The sequence below is a fragment of the Bos grunniens genome, chromosome 13 (assembly GCF_055505025.1).
Source record: "Bos grunniens cultivar Pamir isolate PY7600 chromosome 13, Bosgru_T2T1.0, whole genome shotgun sequence".
Classification (NCBI taxonomy): Eukaryota; Metazoa; Chordata; class Mammalia; order Artiodactyla; family Bovidae; genus Bos; species Bos grunniens.
Genome location: NC_141177.1, coordinates 67,707,182 through 67,720,583, shown reverse-complemented (window position 1 = coordinate 67,720,583; position 13,402 = coordinate 67,707,182). Strand labels below are relative to the sequence as shown.

General features: G+C 48.4%; 1 protein-coding gene across 1 annotated transcript in view; it reads left to right on the top strand.

Moving 5' to 3' along the window:
* Positions 1-13,402, top strand: part of ITIH5 (inter-alpha-trypsin inhibitor heavy chain 5) — an 82,609-nt gene that overhangs the window by 51,173 nt on the left and 18,034 nt on the right. The window contains exon 8 of the mRNA XM_086334815.1: positions 12,381-12,549. Coding sequence (XP_086190941.1) covers positions 12,381-12,549 — 169 coding nt within the window. The remainder of the gene's footprint in view (positions 1-12,380; positions 12,550-13,402) is intronic.

The window sequence follows — 13,402 nt, the reverse complement described above, 5'->3', positions numbered from 1 at the left end:
CCTCACTTTCTTCTTCTCTGTGCAAAATTGGGTTTCCAAGTGCTGTTTGAACATTTTATGTGTAACCTTACAGGCAAGTAGTCCATGAGCTCCATGAATTTGGGAACCATCTTGGTTTTGATCATTAAAGTACACATTTCCAGCTCCTAGCACTGTACCTGGTAATGATTTTTGCCGAAAAACCCACGAGCCCATAAATTATGAACTGTAACTTTTTAAAGGCACAGTAGCTTTAGCCCCTGAGTGACCAGCACATACCCAGCACTCTAAGGATTTTGCATACAAATCTGTTCATTTCAGCTGCCAGCCAGCGGAATAGTCATGGTTATCCCTGCTTCATAGATGAGATGATGAGGGGCAGGAAGGTGATAATCAGTTCAGTTCAGTCACTCAGTCGTGTCCGACTCTTTGCAACCCCATGAATCGCAGCACTCCAAGCCTCCCTGTCCATCACAAACTCCTGGAGTTCACTCAGACTCACATCCATCGAGTCAGTGATGCCATCCAGCCATCTCATCCTCTGCCTTCCCCTTCTCCTCCTGCCCCCAATCCCTCCCAGCATCAGAGTCTTTGCCAGTGAGTCAACTCTTCACATGAGGTGGCCAAAGTACTGGAGTTTCAGCTTCAGCATCATTCCCTCCAAAGAAATCCCAGGACTGATCTCCTTCAGAATGGACTGGTTGGATGTCCTTGCAGTCCAAGGGACTCTCAAGAGTCTTCTCCAACACCACAGTTCAAAAGCATCAATTCTTTGGCGCTCAGTCTTCTTCACAGTCCAACTCTCACATCCATACATGACCACAGGAAAAGCCATAGCCCTGACTAGACGGACCTTTGTTGGCAAAGTAATGTCTCTGCTTTTGAATATGCTGTCTAGGTTGGTCATAACTTTCCTTCCAAGAAGTAAGTGTCTTTTAATTTCATGGCTGCAGTCACTATCTGCAGTGATAATAGTGCACCAAAATACATCAAGTTTCAAGTAGAAAAGTTTGGAGTCGAGCTCAGTCCACCCCACTCTGAAGCTCTTCACCAAACATTCTTCACTGCATCATCAGATATAACCTCAGACCAGCTCTCAAGCTTTTAAGCTTTACCTGTTCTCTTCCTTTCTTCTTTTTATAAATTATAGTTCATTTGCAATGTTGTCTTAGTTTCAGGTGTACAGCAAAGTAATTCAGTTACACCCACACATACACTGGAGAAGGGAATGGCAACCCACTCCAGTATTCTTGCCTGGAGAATCCCATGGACAGAGGAGCCTGGTGAACTACAACCCATGGGGTTGCAAAGAGTTGGACATGACTGAGCTACTGAGCACACGTGCATGCACAAATACACGTATACACATATATATTTATTTTTCCTCAGATTCTTTTGCCTTTAAGGTTATTACAAAATACTGAGTGTAGTTCCCTGTCCTTATTGATTCTTTTATTTATAGTACCTGTTGCTTTTATTTGTTGATTTGGCTGTGCTGAATCTTAGTTGTGGCACATGGGATCTTTAGTTGCAGCATGCGAACTCTTAGTTGAGGCATGTGGGGCCTAGTTCCCTGACCAGGGATCAAACTCGAGCCCCCTGCATTGGGAGCACAGAGTCGTGGCCACTGGACCACCAGGGAAGTCCCTATAGTACCTGTTCTTATGCCAAGTGAGGAGATCTCTTGAATGCTGCGCACCGCCGGTGACACGGTTGGAAGAGAGAACTCCCTGCACAAATGCAGGCGGGGCGGCACAAAGGAGGGAGGCAAGCACACGCGCCAGAGGAGATCTCGTCTAAGAAACTTGTAGAGTCTCAGGAGCAGGCACTGTGTGGCTGTCTTGCAGATGAAAAATGGACAATATAAGGTTTGGATCCTCCTGCCTCTGAAAGCATAGCTTCAGTTCCTAACACAGTGTCCAGCTTCCCTCTTTCCAGTTTTCCAGGACAGGGGTCAGCAAACATTTTCTAAAAAATGACAGGTCAGTGAATGTTAAGCTTTGCAGCCTGTCGTGATGACTCAACCCTGCTGTTGTAGCACAAAGGCAGCTGCTGCAATGTGCAAAGACATGGGTGTGTCCTGTTCCCATAAAACAACACTTATTAAAAACAGAGAGCAGCCTGGATTTGGCCCCCAGGCCGTGGCTGGTGGACTCCTGGCTATAGTGACGGCTAATTGGTGCTGGCTAGAAATACTGTTTCAGTTTATAAATACTATGTATTCTCATCCCCTGAGCTGCCCTTGTCCAAACAGTACCTCTAGAAAGCATGTGACTTAGAAATATATTGCAAAACAGAAGTCTGGGCCTTGGGGCCATGGACAGAAGGCAGCGGGGAAATCTGGTGTCTTTTGGCTCAAACTCAGAAAAATGAGAAAATAAATGATGGATAAAGGGCAAAATATTTTTACCCTGGGCCACTCATGAAAACTTGGACTTCTTGTTTCCAAAAAAAAAATTTGCTCTTCAACAAAATCATAAAGAAAATGTTAAAAAAAATTGGAGGTACCCATTTTTAAAAAGGGCTTCCCTGGTAGCTGGTAAAGAATCCACCTGCAATGTAGGAGACCCTGGTTCGATTCCTGGGTTGGGAAGATCTCCTGGAGAAGGGAACAGCTATCCACTCCAATATTCTTGGGCTTCCCTGGTGGCTCAGCTGGTAAAGAATCTGCCTGCAATGCGGGAGACCTGGGTTCGATCCCTGGGTTGGGAAGATCCCCTGGAGAAGGGGACAGCTATCCACTCCAGTATTCTGACTTGGAGAATCCCCATGGATAAAGGAGCCTGGTAGGCTACAGTCCATGGATCACAAAGAGTTGGACAAGACTGAGCAACTAAGCACATTTTTTAAAAATGTTGAAACAGTGAAGATTGAGCCAAATGAGGTCATGTTTAAAAACTTTTGAGGGGCACTTCCCTGGTGGCTCAGTGGTAAAGAATCTGCCTGCCAATGTAGGGGACATGGGTTCAATCCCTGGTCGGGGAAGAACCCACATTTGTGGAGCAACTAAGCCCATGAGCCACAACTATTGAGCCAACTTCTAGAGCCTGTGCTCTGCAACAAGAGAAGCCATAGCAGTGAGAAGCCTGTGCATCTCAAGTAGAGAGTAGCCCCCTCTGCCTGCAACTAGAGAAAGCCCACACACAGCAGCGAACCCAGCGCAGTTAAAAATAAAAATGAGTTTTGAGGATCTCTAAATGAAGGTACTGTGTGGTTATCATGGGAAGGAAAAAGGAACAATACAGAGCTTTGAGTTCTCTTGCATTGTCTGTTCAGAGTGCAGGCCTGGCAGACGGCATCAGGAAGCATGGTCATCCCATAACCAAGAGCCTTACTTGCCCTTCCTGGTGTCCTGACCTTGCCCATAAGTTTCTCCAGTGGGCATTGCCATCAGCCAACTTTCTCTGTAAAGGGCTAGAAGTATATGCTACAAGTCAAAATGAGATAACCTCTGTCGATCAAAGAGGATTGAATGAGATGAGAAATGTGGAAGTGGTTATCAGAGTGCCTTCGAGTGTTGTTATTGTTGGATTGCATCTGTTTGGTGGCTGCTGGAAGCTGCAAAGAGGGTGCAGTTCCTAAGAGCTGCCTGGGCCTGACGTAACAGCCACCTCGCTCTCTTGCTTAGGACCCCACGCTCCCCCAGGCTGGCATCCTGGCTTTGACTCCGGACTTCAATTCTCCAAAGTTGAACATCACGTTGATTATGTCCTGTGGGAGAGGTACAAGGCGGGGGGGATGCAAAGATGAACAAGACAGAGCCTTTTTCCCCAAGCGGTCCAGAGAAAAAGAAAAAGTCATGGAGAAAACTGTATGCAAGGTGCTCCCTGGGATAGACGTGAATGTAGGATCCGGTCACAGAGTAACCGGGGTGCTGGTCAGATTTCTCAGGGTGGAGCAGGGGCAACCAGGGCTTCCTAGGGGAGGGGAGAGTAAGTGAGTCTTTCCGAAATTAATTCAATGGATGGGGCAAGAACGGAGACCGAGAACATTCTTGTTTTGGCCACCCTTCAGCATGCGGGATCTTAGTAGGGAACGAACCTGTGTCTCCTGCAGTGAAAGCAGGAGAATATATTTTTAATATTTTTATAATAAGCAGGTTAGAGGTGGACCCCTAGCCTCCAGACCACCAAGGAAGCCCCTCTCTTTCCCTGTATGTATGATCCTCCCATGCTGAAGTGCCGTGTGTTGTTCTTCCGTAACCATTCCATTGTTTCACTCTGACCGTGGCTCGTTCAGAGCCTCCCCAAATCTTTGTGTCTTGTCCTTTATGTTCATCAAGGCACATCCCTGGGGGTTTGCAATGAGTAGCCTAGGTGGACCTCTGCCAGGAACACAGGAGTCACGAGAACTCACATATAAGGGAAAGTTGAATGGGGCGAGGGGCGGTAAGAGAGTCAGATACCCCAAAAATCTGTAGACTGAAACGGGCAGGGCTCCAGAATCCAGGCATGCAGTTAGGCAATGTAGATTTCAGACCCTGGACAGCACTGGGGACCAAGCTCCATGCTGTCAGGCAGCAGCATGTGAGCACGCGGGCGAAGCACGCCAGCTGCAAGGGTCCGTGGCCTGGGGGAACCTTGTCTTGATCAGCATCCTCTTGTCCACTGACTGTTTGAGCAGGAAGCCGCACCTGGGGATGACTATCTGTAGCCCATGACCACCTGGATGCAGGTGGTGAGACTAAGTTCTTTCCCAGAATAAGAGATTTGGCATCAGCCTTGTGAGCAGATCCTGATAACTGCAAACCTCCCATGTGAAGAGAAGTGGAAAATATCATCTCTTTCAAGTCTTGAGTTATTTCTACATCAAGCAAGAGAAATCGATGTCCTTAATACATGATAAAGAATCAAAGAAATATTGTTGGCAAAGAACTTTTTACAAACATGTACCATGACATTATTAGGTAAATACTTGGTACATTTGTCAGAGCAAAGTCAAAACATTTGGTGATGGATTGTAACAATAACCAGAGCCTTCATATGAGAGAGACTTTGCTTCTCAAGTTAGAATAACATTAATCCAAACACAGACTAATAAAGTATAGTTATGTTTATATTGCAAAAGATAATGTAACATCTAAATATATTCAGACTTTTTTATTTAGCCAGAATTTAGTTAGAAATTATTCTCTTTTAGAACCAGTCCTAACGGAGAAGGCAATGGCACCCCACTCCAGTACTCTTGCCTGGAAAATCCCATGGACAGAGGAGCCTGGTAGGCAGCAGTCCATGGGGTCACTAAGAGTCAGACACTACTGAGCGACTTCACTTTCTTGCATTGGAGAAGGAAATGGCAACACACTCCAGTGTTCTTGCCTGAAGAATCCCATGGACAGAGGAGCCTGGTAGGTTACAGTCCATGGGATCACAAACAGTTGGACACAACTGAAGCAACTTAGCACACACACACATGCCCAGTTCATTTCACAGTCGCTCAGTTGTGTCTGACTCTTTGCATGCCAGGCTTTCCTGTCCATCACCAACTCCCAGAGCCTGTTCAAACTCATGTCCATAGAGTCGGTGGACATCCAGCAATCCAATCATCTCATCCTCTGTCTTCCCCTTCTCCTCCCATCATCAATCTTTCCCAGCATTAGGGTCTTCTCTAAGGAGTCAGTTTGTCGCATCAGGTAGCCAAAGTATTGAAGTTTCAGCTTCAGCATCAGTCCTTCCAATGAATATTCAGGACAGATTTCCTTTAGGATGGACTGGTTTGATCTCCTTGCAGTCCAAGGGACTCTCAAGAGTCTTCAACACCACAGTTCAAAAGCATCAATTCTTTGGCACTCAGCTTTCTTTATAGTCCAACTCTCACATCCATAAATGACTACTGGAAAAACCATAGCTTTGACTAGACGGACCTTTGTTGGCAAAGTAATGTCTCTGCTTTTTAATATGCTGTCTAGGTTGGTCATAACTTTTCTTTCATGAAGCAAGTGTCTTTTAATTTCATGGCTGCAGTCACAATCTACAGTGATTTGGGAGCCCCCCAAAATAAAATCTGTTACGGTTTCCATTGTTTCCCCAATTTGCCAGGAAGTGATGGGACGGGATACCACGATCTTAGTTTTTTGAATGTTGAGTTTTAAGTCAGCTTTTTCACTCTCCTCTTTCACTGTCATCAAGAGGCTCTTTAGTTCTTCTTCGCTTTCTGCCGTAAGGGTGCATGCAAACTGTTTTAAAATATTGGAAGATATGATGACTTCTAGCCCCAGTTTTCCAATGATGCAAAGAAAGCTTCTGAATTTCTGCTCTTTCTCTAAAAAGAATACTTTGGCCAGTAGAAAAATAGTTCTTGTTTTTTTTCAACCAGTTCCTTGTATTGGTCATAGACACCTTTTGACGTTTTATGTTTCTTGTATTACAGGTTTCACTTTTTATTTTTAATGTAAATTATATAATGTGTTTCACTTTGGGAGTCACGACATAGGCGACAGCAGGGCACCAGGCTTTGTGTAATCAGTGTTTTCCTTTATGAGTCCTTATAACCTCTTGGACTGTGCTTACTTTGTCATCACTAGGGTGATGTTTTTTAATGTTTGAGGTTCTTCTCTGAAACCAATCTGTTGCTAGATTTTTCTGGAACACATAATGATATGGACACGAATATATTATGGAGAAATGGTCTTTCTCACTCAATTTATTGCCTTGCTGGTAAAGATGGGATTTAAAAAAAATTACTTGGTGGGTCAGTCTGGATATGATTTCAAAAAACTTCAAACCATTGAAAGGCCTGTAGCATGTCCAAGTCTGGTTACGCTGCCTTTTATGGAATCCATGCTTGTGCCCTTGAAATGCCAGTCTTGGAATACTCCCACTGAAGCGTCATCGGTGCCCAGGGCCCCGCAGCAACTGGCTGGCTCAGTATGGCTGCCCTGGTTTTAGCCGTGACGGTGACTGCAGGGTGACGTGGGTGGATGTCTGTGGAGGGTGCAGAGAGACGCCGAGGTGCTGGACATCTCCATCCTTCTCAGTGACGGCTTAGACAGGTAGTTTGAGGTTGCAGGGAGGGCCTGACATTGCAAAATTTGATGGGATCACTGACTCTTGTCTGTCCTTCCAGTAGTGGGACTCCATTGCCAGTCCTGGGGATGGAGCGCTCCCCCTGCTGGCCACAAGAGGGACTGCACTGCACAGGAGGACAGTCACACATCTCTTTCTGGTCCCCACCTGGGTCCCTTATCTCCACCCACCTGCGAAGGGAGAAGGCCCACTTGTGTCCAGTTGCCAATGGGTGTATGTCCCCTTCCTGGTATTACCTCTCAGAAACTTAGGGGGTTCTAGGGTACTTCTCTGTTGAGCACAATTCTCTGTCGTGGCTCGAGCCAGACTTTTAGAAGTTCTTAGCTTTCTTTTGCTTTTGATGAGAAGACTCACAGAGGATTTTCTCTTGGGTTCATCCAGAAGGAATGTGTGGAAAGGGAAAATGTCAGCTCCTCAGCAAACATTTTAGAATGGGGTGAGCGAGAGGACTGCTTCGGAGTACAGCAGGGCCGTTCTGCTGAAAGCTTGGCATATCTGGTGTCTAAGACCCTTGACCTTGGATTTCCTCTATGATGTCATGGGCTCGTAACCACTCAGGGACTGGGGTACAAAAACCTTTTGTGTCAGATTTGGTTCCTGGTGTGGGCGGTTCCGCAGGGACACAGAAAGATTTGAGGAGAGTCAGCGGGTACCCCGATGGAGTGGGTGGGCAGCTGGGTTTTCCATGGGCTCCACTGATGGGTCACCCTAATGGTCTTCTCTCCTTGGGGAACGTCTCAGAGTGAGTGATTCAAAACGTGTGTAGCTGGAACACTCACCCCCTCGAGGGCTGAGCCAAGAGCCTGCAGCTGCTCGGGCTCAGTTTTGTAGGGAAGGGAAAGGAAGGTCCATCTTGTCTCTAGGCTGGCTTAACACAGGGGCTCTGAGCCCGCCAGACAGAGCAGTTCCCAGAAACTCCCCGCCCTGGGAGCAGCCCTAACAGGGAGACAGTAAGCGTGTAAAAGGGGCTGCACATCCCGGGGCCCAGCCCTGCCCCTTTCCTGACAGACACCACCAGGGAAGGTTGCACAGTTCCTTTTCCTGAAGACCCACTAGACCAAGAGGGACCATCGCCAGCCAAGTTGGATGAACAGAGAATCTGAAACCGCGAGCTCCTTTTTATTTATTTACATTCTCCTTGCTCCTAAAAGAACTTAAGTGGACAGAGATGAAAAGGCTTACTTAATAATAAACCAGAGGCAGAGCTGGAATTAACTTCTAAGACATTGTTTTCAGAGGAAATACTTTCCCCCCTCCTTTCAACCCGAGGGACATACCTACAAGCAGAAGGATTCCTCACTAGCGAGCTGTTTCAAGGAGCCAGTCATCCCGATTCTCTTTGTTTCTACGAGGCTCAGATTAAAGGGAATCTTGTCTGAATGCTTCGTGCAGGCCAGGGTGCTTCTTTACTGTCTGAATAATGATAAGTATTTCCTTTCCCTCTCTCCATTGTATTTGTGTGCCTTTCGTATCTCCCTTCAGTTCAGACACAACTTGGAACGTCGTAAGGAGCCCTTCTGATGACGTGTAGAGGCTGGTGTTTGCCGAGTGCCCTTCGGGGTCACCAAGGAGTGGATATGACCAGTCAGTGCCTCCAGGGTAGCTCAGGCCTTTGAACCAGCTTGCACCGTCCATTCTTATCTTTCTGGGCTTCCTCTGATCATTCTTGAGGCTTCCCTGGTGGCTCAGATGGTAAAGCATCTGCCTGCAATGCAGGAGACCCGGGTTCGATTTCTGGATCGGGAAGATCCCCTGGAGAAGGAAATGGCAATCCACTCCAGCATTCTTGCCTGGAAAATCCCATGGACGGAGGAGCCTGATAGGCTACAGTCTATGGGGTCGCAAAGAGTCGGACACGACTGAACAACTTCACTTTCCTTTCCTTTCCTTTCTGATCTTTCTAGAATATGCTTACCTTGGTCTCTAGGGTATACTCTTGGGAAAAGCCTGCCCAGGTTTCTGTCTGTCTTCAGCATATAAACACAGGGTGCAGAAACACCAGCTGAAGCCACCTCACATTCCCTCTTCTGTCTGGGCAACCACCTTCCTCCTGCCTGTTCAGCCTTCTGCAGAACGCAGAGCACCCCAGACCTCGCCGGTCGGAGCTCAGGAAGGGTTAATGAGTGGTGGTGGCTCCAGGCAGTGTCCGCCCCGCCCCTTGGAATAAGGACGCAGAGACCAGCGCAAAGGTCCCGAGGCAACTGAAAGTGGAACTCCCCGGAGCCAGCAGGTCTGCCTGCCCCAGTGTTCCTGAGGACAAGTCAGAGCTGTGCCCTTACAAGGTCATCAGAAGCCCTTCATTGCTGAGCTCAGGGGAGGAGGGTGGAGAGACTTAAGGACTGCTCCTAAAGCAGAGAATCCTTTACAATGCGGGAAAACAGCAGCCAAGAAGCCAGGCCAGCCCCTCTTGAGGGCTTGAGCTCGCTATTTAAGGATCCCTAGGGATGCCAGCCACTAAACAAACAGCAGCCTTCTGAGGAGATTCCCCAGGCCTCAGCCTGCACCCTGGGGGGCCCTGCCAGCTCTGAGCCCCAGCAGCGGGAACATATCCTAGTGGCTGCCTTAGCAGCGGGCCCCCGACTGTACCGTCCCAGGGACTGCCTCGGCTTGTGAGTCCTGTCTGTCACCACCCAGCTGTGGACCTTCAGGCTTCCCAGAGGTCCAGCCTCTCGGATGGGGAACGATGCTGAGCCCATCTTTGCTCACACTGGGGTCGTGCTGGCTCTGAGCGGCTGGAAGGGTGAGGGGTCAAGGTGGGGCCAGCTTCCTGGAGTTCCGTCAGCGACGCGCTCAGGGCCCTCCACCCACATCTGTTTATTGTCGCGATCTGATCTATTCATTCTTGCTTTAATGCTGTCCGTCCTTCAGCTGTGTTTCCTGCACATCACCCTTCTCAATGTTCTGTCTTAGCTTCTCAGGGATGGGGGCTGTGTCTCTCCTCCTCCCTTTGTGTTCACTCAGTAGAATTCTCCCTCTCTCTCCCTCTTTTTCTCTCAATTACTCATTCAGCAGCTATTTACTGACAGCCCACAATGTGCCAACTGTTGTGTTGGGAGGGCAGGGAGGAAACAAGGGGGCAGCTGTTTTGAGGAGTCTGGTGTCACAGATGGACAGTCTTCCCAGCACTCACTTTTATCTGCAAGCCTGTTTCAAGAATCTGCCACGCGGGCAGGCTTAGCTGGGTATGACCCAAGAGTGACGGAACAGAAAAAGCTCCTGCAGAGCTTTTTCAGAGACGTGGGGCTGAGTTGGACCGTCCAGTGAATGCACAAATATGTCATCACATTCTCTCTGTCGACGCTGGGAAGGCAGGGGTCGGGGTGCCAGCTTGAAAGGACAGAGGAGCGAGTGAACCCAGGACGGAAGGACGAGGAGGGGGCAGCAGGCACGCCTACTGTGGGACAGAGCATCCATCAAGGGAATGGCAGATGCAGAGGTCCTGGCAAGGGCAAGGGCTGGAAGAAATGACGACACTGCCGTGTCATGAGTGCCAGAAAAGTGTGTGTGTGCCACGTGAAAGAGGATCTCAGAGAAGGGGGCTGTTGTGTCTTTTTTTTTGTCACTTGCTTTCCCCCGAGTTGTACTGAGGTACAGTTGATATACAGCACTGTAGGTTTAAGGTGTGCAGTGTAATGTTTTTTAAATATTTATTTAAATTGTATTTTGTTTTTGATCGGAGGGTGATTGCAATATTGTGATGGTTTCTGCTGTGCATCCACATGGATAAGCCAGAGGCATGTCCCCTCCCTCTAGAGCCCACCTCCCACCCCATCCCACCCCTCTTGATTGTCCCAGGGGACTGGCTTTGGGTTCCCTGTGTTGGATACAACAAATTCCCACTGGCGATCTATGTTACATGTGGTAACATATGACCTTCTTGGCTTCTTTCCAGGATGTCCTCCCTTGTATTTCAAGTTACCCAGGTCCTTCGGGCCTCTTCCTCAGATCCCCTCTGTTCTCTGAAACGCCTTCTCACGTCACTGCAGCCCACGGTGCTTCGTTCTCTCTTAAAATCCAGCAGTAGTTCTGATTCGCACCCTTCCTCTGTCATTCACGAATCGTCCTTGTGTTCTTTCATCTTCTGAACTTCTCTCTAGGGTGTGTCAGGAGTTCTCTGCCCTGGGTGATAAGAAAATAGATGGAGGGACGTCCCTGGTGGTCCAGTGGATAAGAGTCCACCTGCCAATGCAGGGGGCACATGTTCAATCCCTGTTCAGGGAACTGGGATCCCACGTGCTTCAGGGCAACCAGGTCCTTGCTCCTCAACTGTAGAAAGCCCAAGTGCCTCAATGAAGACCCAGCACAACCAAAAAAAATAATAGATGGAACCTGCCTTCACTGGAGGAAGGGAAAGAGACATGGAGTGGACTACAGTCGAGACAGGGACGCACTTACTCTATAAGTACGTTGAGGGCACTGCTAGCCTAGAGGGCAGAAGGTCCACTCTCTTTAGAGGAGCCAGAAAATGTTTCAAAACAGAATATAGCGCATTAGCTGGGTTTTGAAGAATGACTAAGGACTTGTCAGATGAAACAGGGGCATAAGGCAGCAGGGAAGAACACCCCAGGTCTCGAGAACAGCAGTCGTGATGTTCCAGAGGCTTAAGGCTTGATGTATGTGGATCAGAGCAGACAGGACATTTCGTATATGAAAAACATTCGTGTTTTATATAAAGTTGTAAAACACGTTGTTGTTTAGTTGCTCAGTCTTGGCCGACTCATTTGTGACCCAATGAATCGTAGCACGCCAGGCTCCTCTGTCCATGGGATTCTCGAGGCAAGAATACTGGAGTGGGTTGCCATTTCTTCTTCCAGGAGATCTTCCCAATCCAGGGATCAAACTCAAATCTCCTGCACTGCAGGCAAATTCTTTCCCACTGAGCCACTGGACTGCAAGGAGATCCAACCAGTCCATTCTGAAGGACATCAGCCCTGGGATTTCTTTGGAAGGAATGATGCTAAAGCTGAAACTCCAGTACTTTGGCCACCTCATGCGAAGAGTTGACTCATTGGAAAAGACTCTGACGCTGGGAGGGATTGGGGGCAGGAGGAGAAGGGGACGACAGAGGATGAGATGGCTGGATGGCATCACTGACTCGATGGACGTGAGTCTGAGTGAACTCCGGGAGTTGGTGATGGACAGGGAGGCCTGGCGTGCTGCGATTCATGGGGTCGCAAAGAGTCGGACATGACTGAGGACTGAACTGAACTGAACTGAACTGAGGTGATAAAGTTCCTTGACATTTATCCAAGTCCCTTTACAGAGCAGGCACTCCATTATAACCCTGGGATTGTCCCCAGCGTGCAGTTTCCAAGCCAGGGGATGTGTAGACTCATGCAATGGGACATGACTGGCCTTGCTTTTGTGTTTGCCTAGACCAAGGATGCCCTTTTCACAATTCTGCATGACCTGCGACCCCAGGACCATTTCAATATCGTTGGGTTTTCCAACCGGATCAAAGTGTGGAAGGACCATTTGGTGTCAGTTACTCCCAATAGCATCAGAGATGGCAAAGTCTACATCCACCACATGTCGCCGAGCGGAGGTAAGTACGTCCTGCTTTGCCTGTTTGCTGAGACACGATACAGGGATTTGAAAGTTGACGCTGATCACAGGAAAGGAGATAACAGGTGAGCACTTTCCCCAGGAGCTTGCTTCTCCTTTTCTGGGCACCGAACTAAGATGGTCAAATAAGTTACAGGGGAAATACCTGATAGGTTTTGGAGCCTTTCCTGGTTTATCTCACGGATCCCAAACAATGCAGCTCATTTTGTAAACCGATTTTCGGGGCCAGGAGTGAAAGCCAAGTGGCTGATTCAGTGCTTTGTGTGCTTGAGTGTGAGAACCTTAAGGCAGCAGATGGAGCCGCCCCCCTGAGCTGTCGGTCCTCCTGGACTACGGGTGGCCGGGGAGATGCTCTAGGTGGAAAGGCAGTGGAGCCTTTGCACCCTCGCCTGGGGGGCGGTGCCAAGGTAAGGGCGCAGGTGAGGGGAAAGGCCAGAAAGAGCTCTGAGATGATCTGAGACTCAGGACAGTGTGTTACCACCTGTGCTGGCTATCAGTGCCGTCAACCCTGGGCCCAGATCTTACTCCCGCTGTCAACTCGTCCTGAGGACAGTGGGCGCCTGGCCGAAGCTCAGTATCGGCATGTTGACTGGACCTTTACCATCCTTCCTAGAGGCCCATAGAGACACTGTCTCCTGGGGGATTCAGGTGATTCTGCTTTCGAGATCTGGAGACAGAAAACACCCAGTTCTGTCCATCCTCTTCCGTCTGAGTTTCTCATCACTCATGTTGGTTATTTTCCCTCCAAGGCAAAGCTCCGGTTTCCCAAATGACCTTTGTTTGGAACTTGATCTTGTGTGAATGGAATTTTGATTTATGGATACAATGGGATT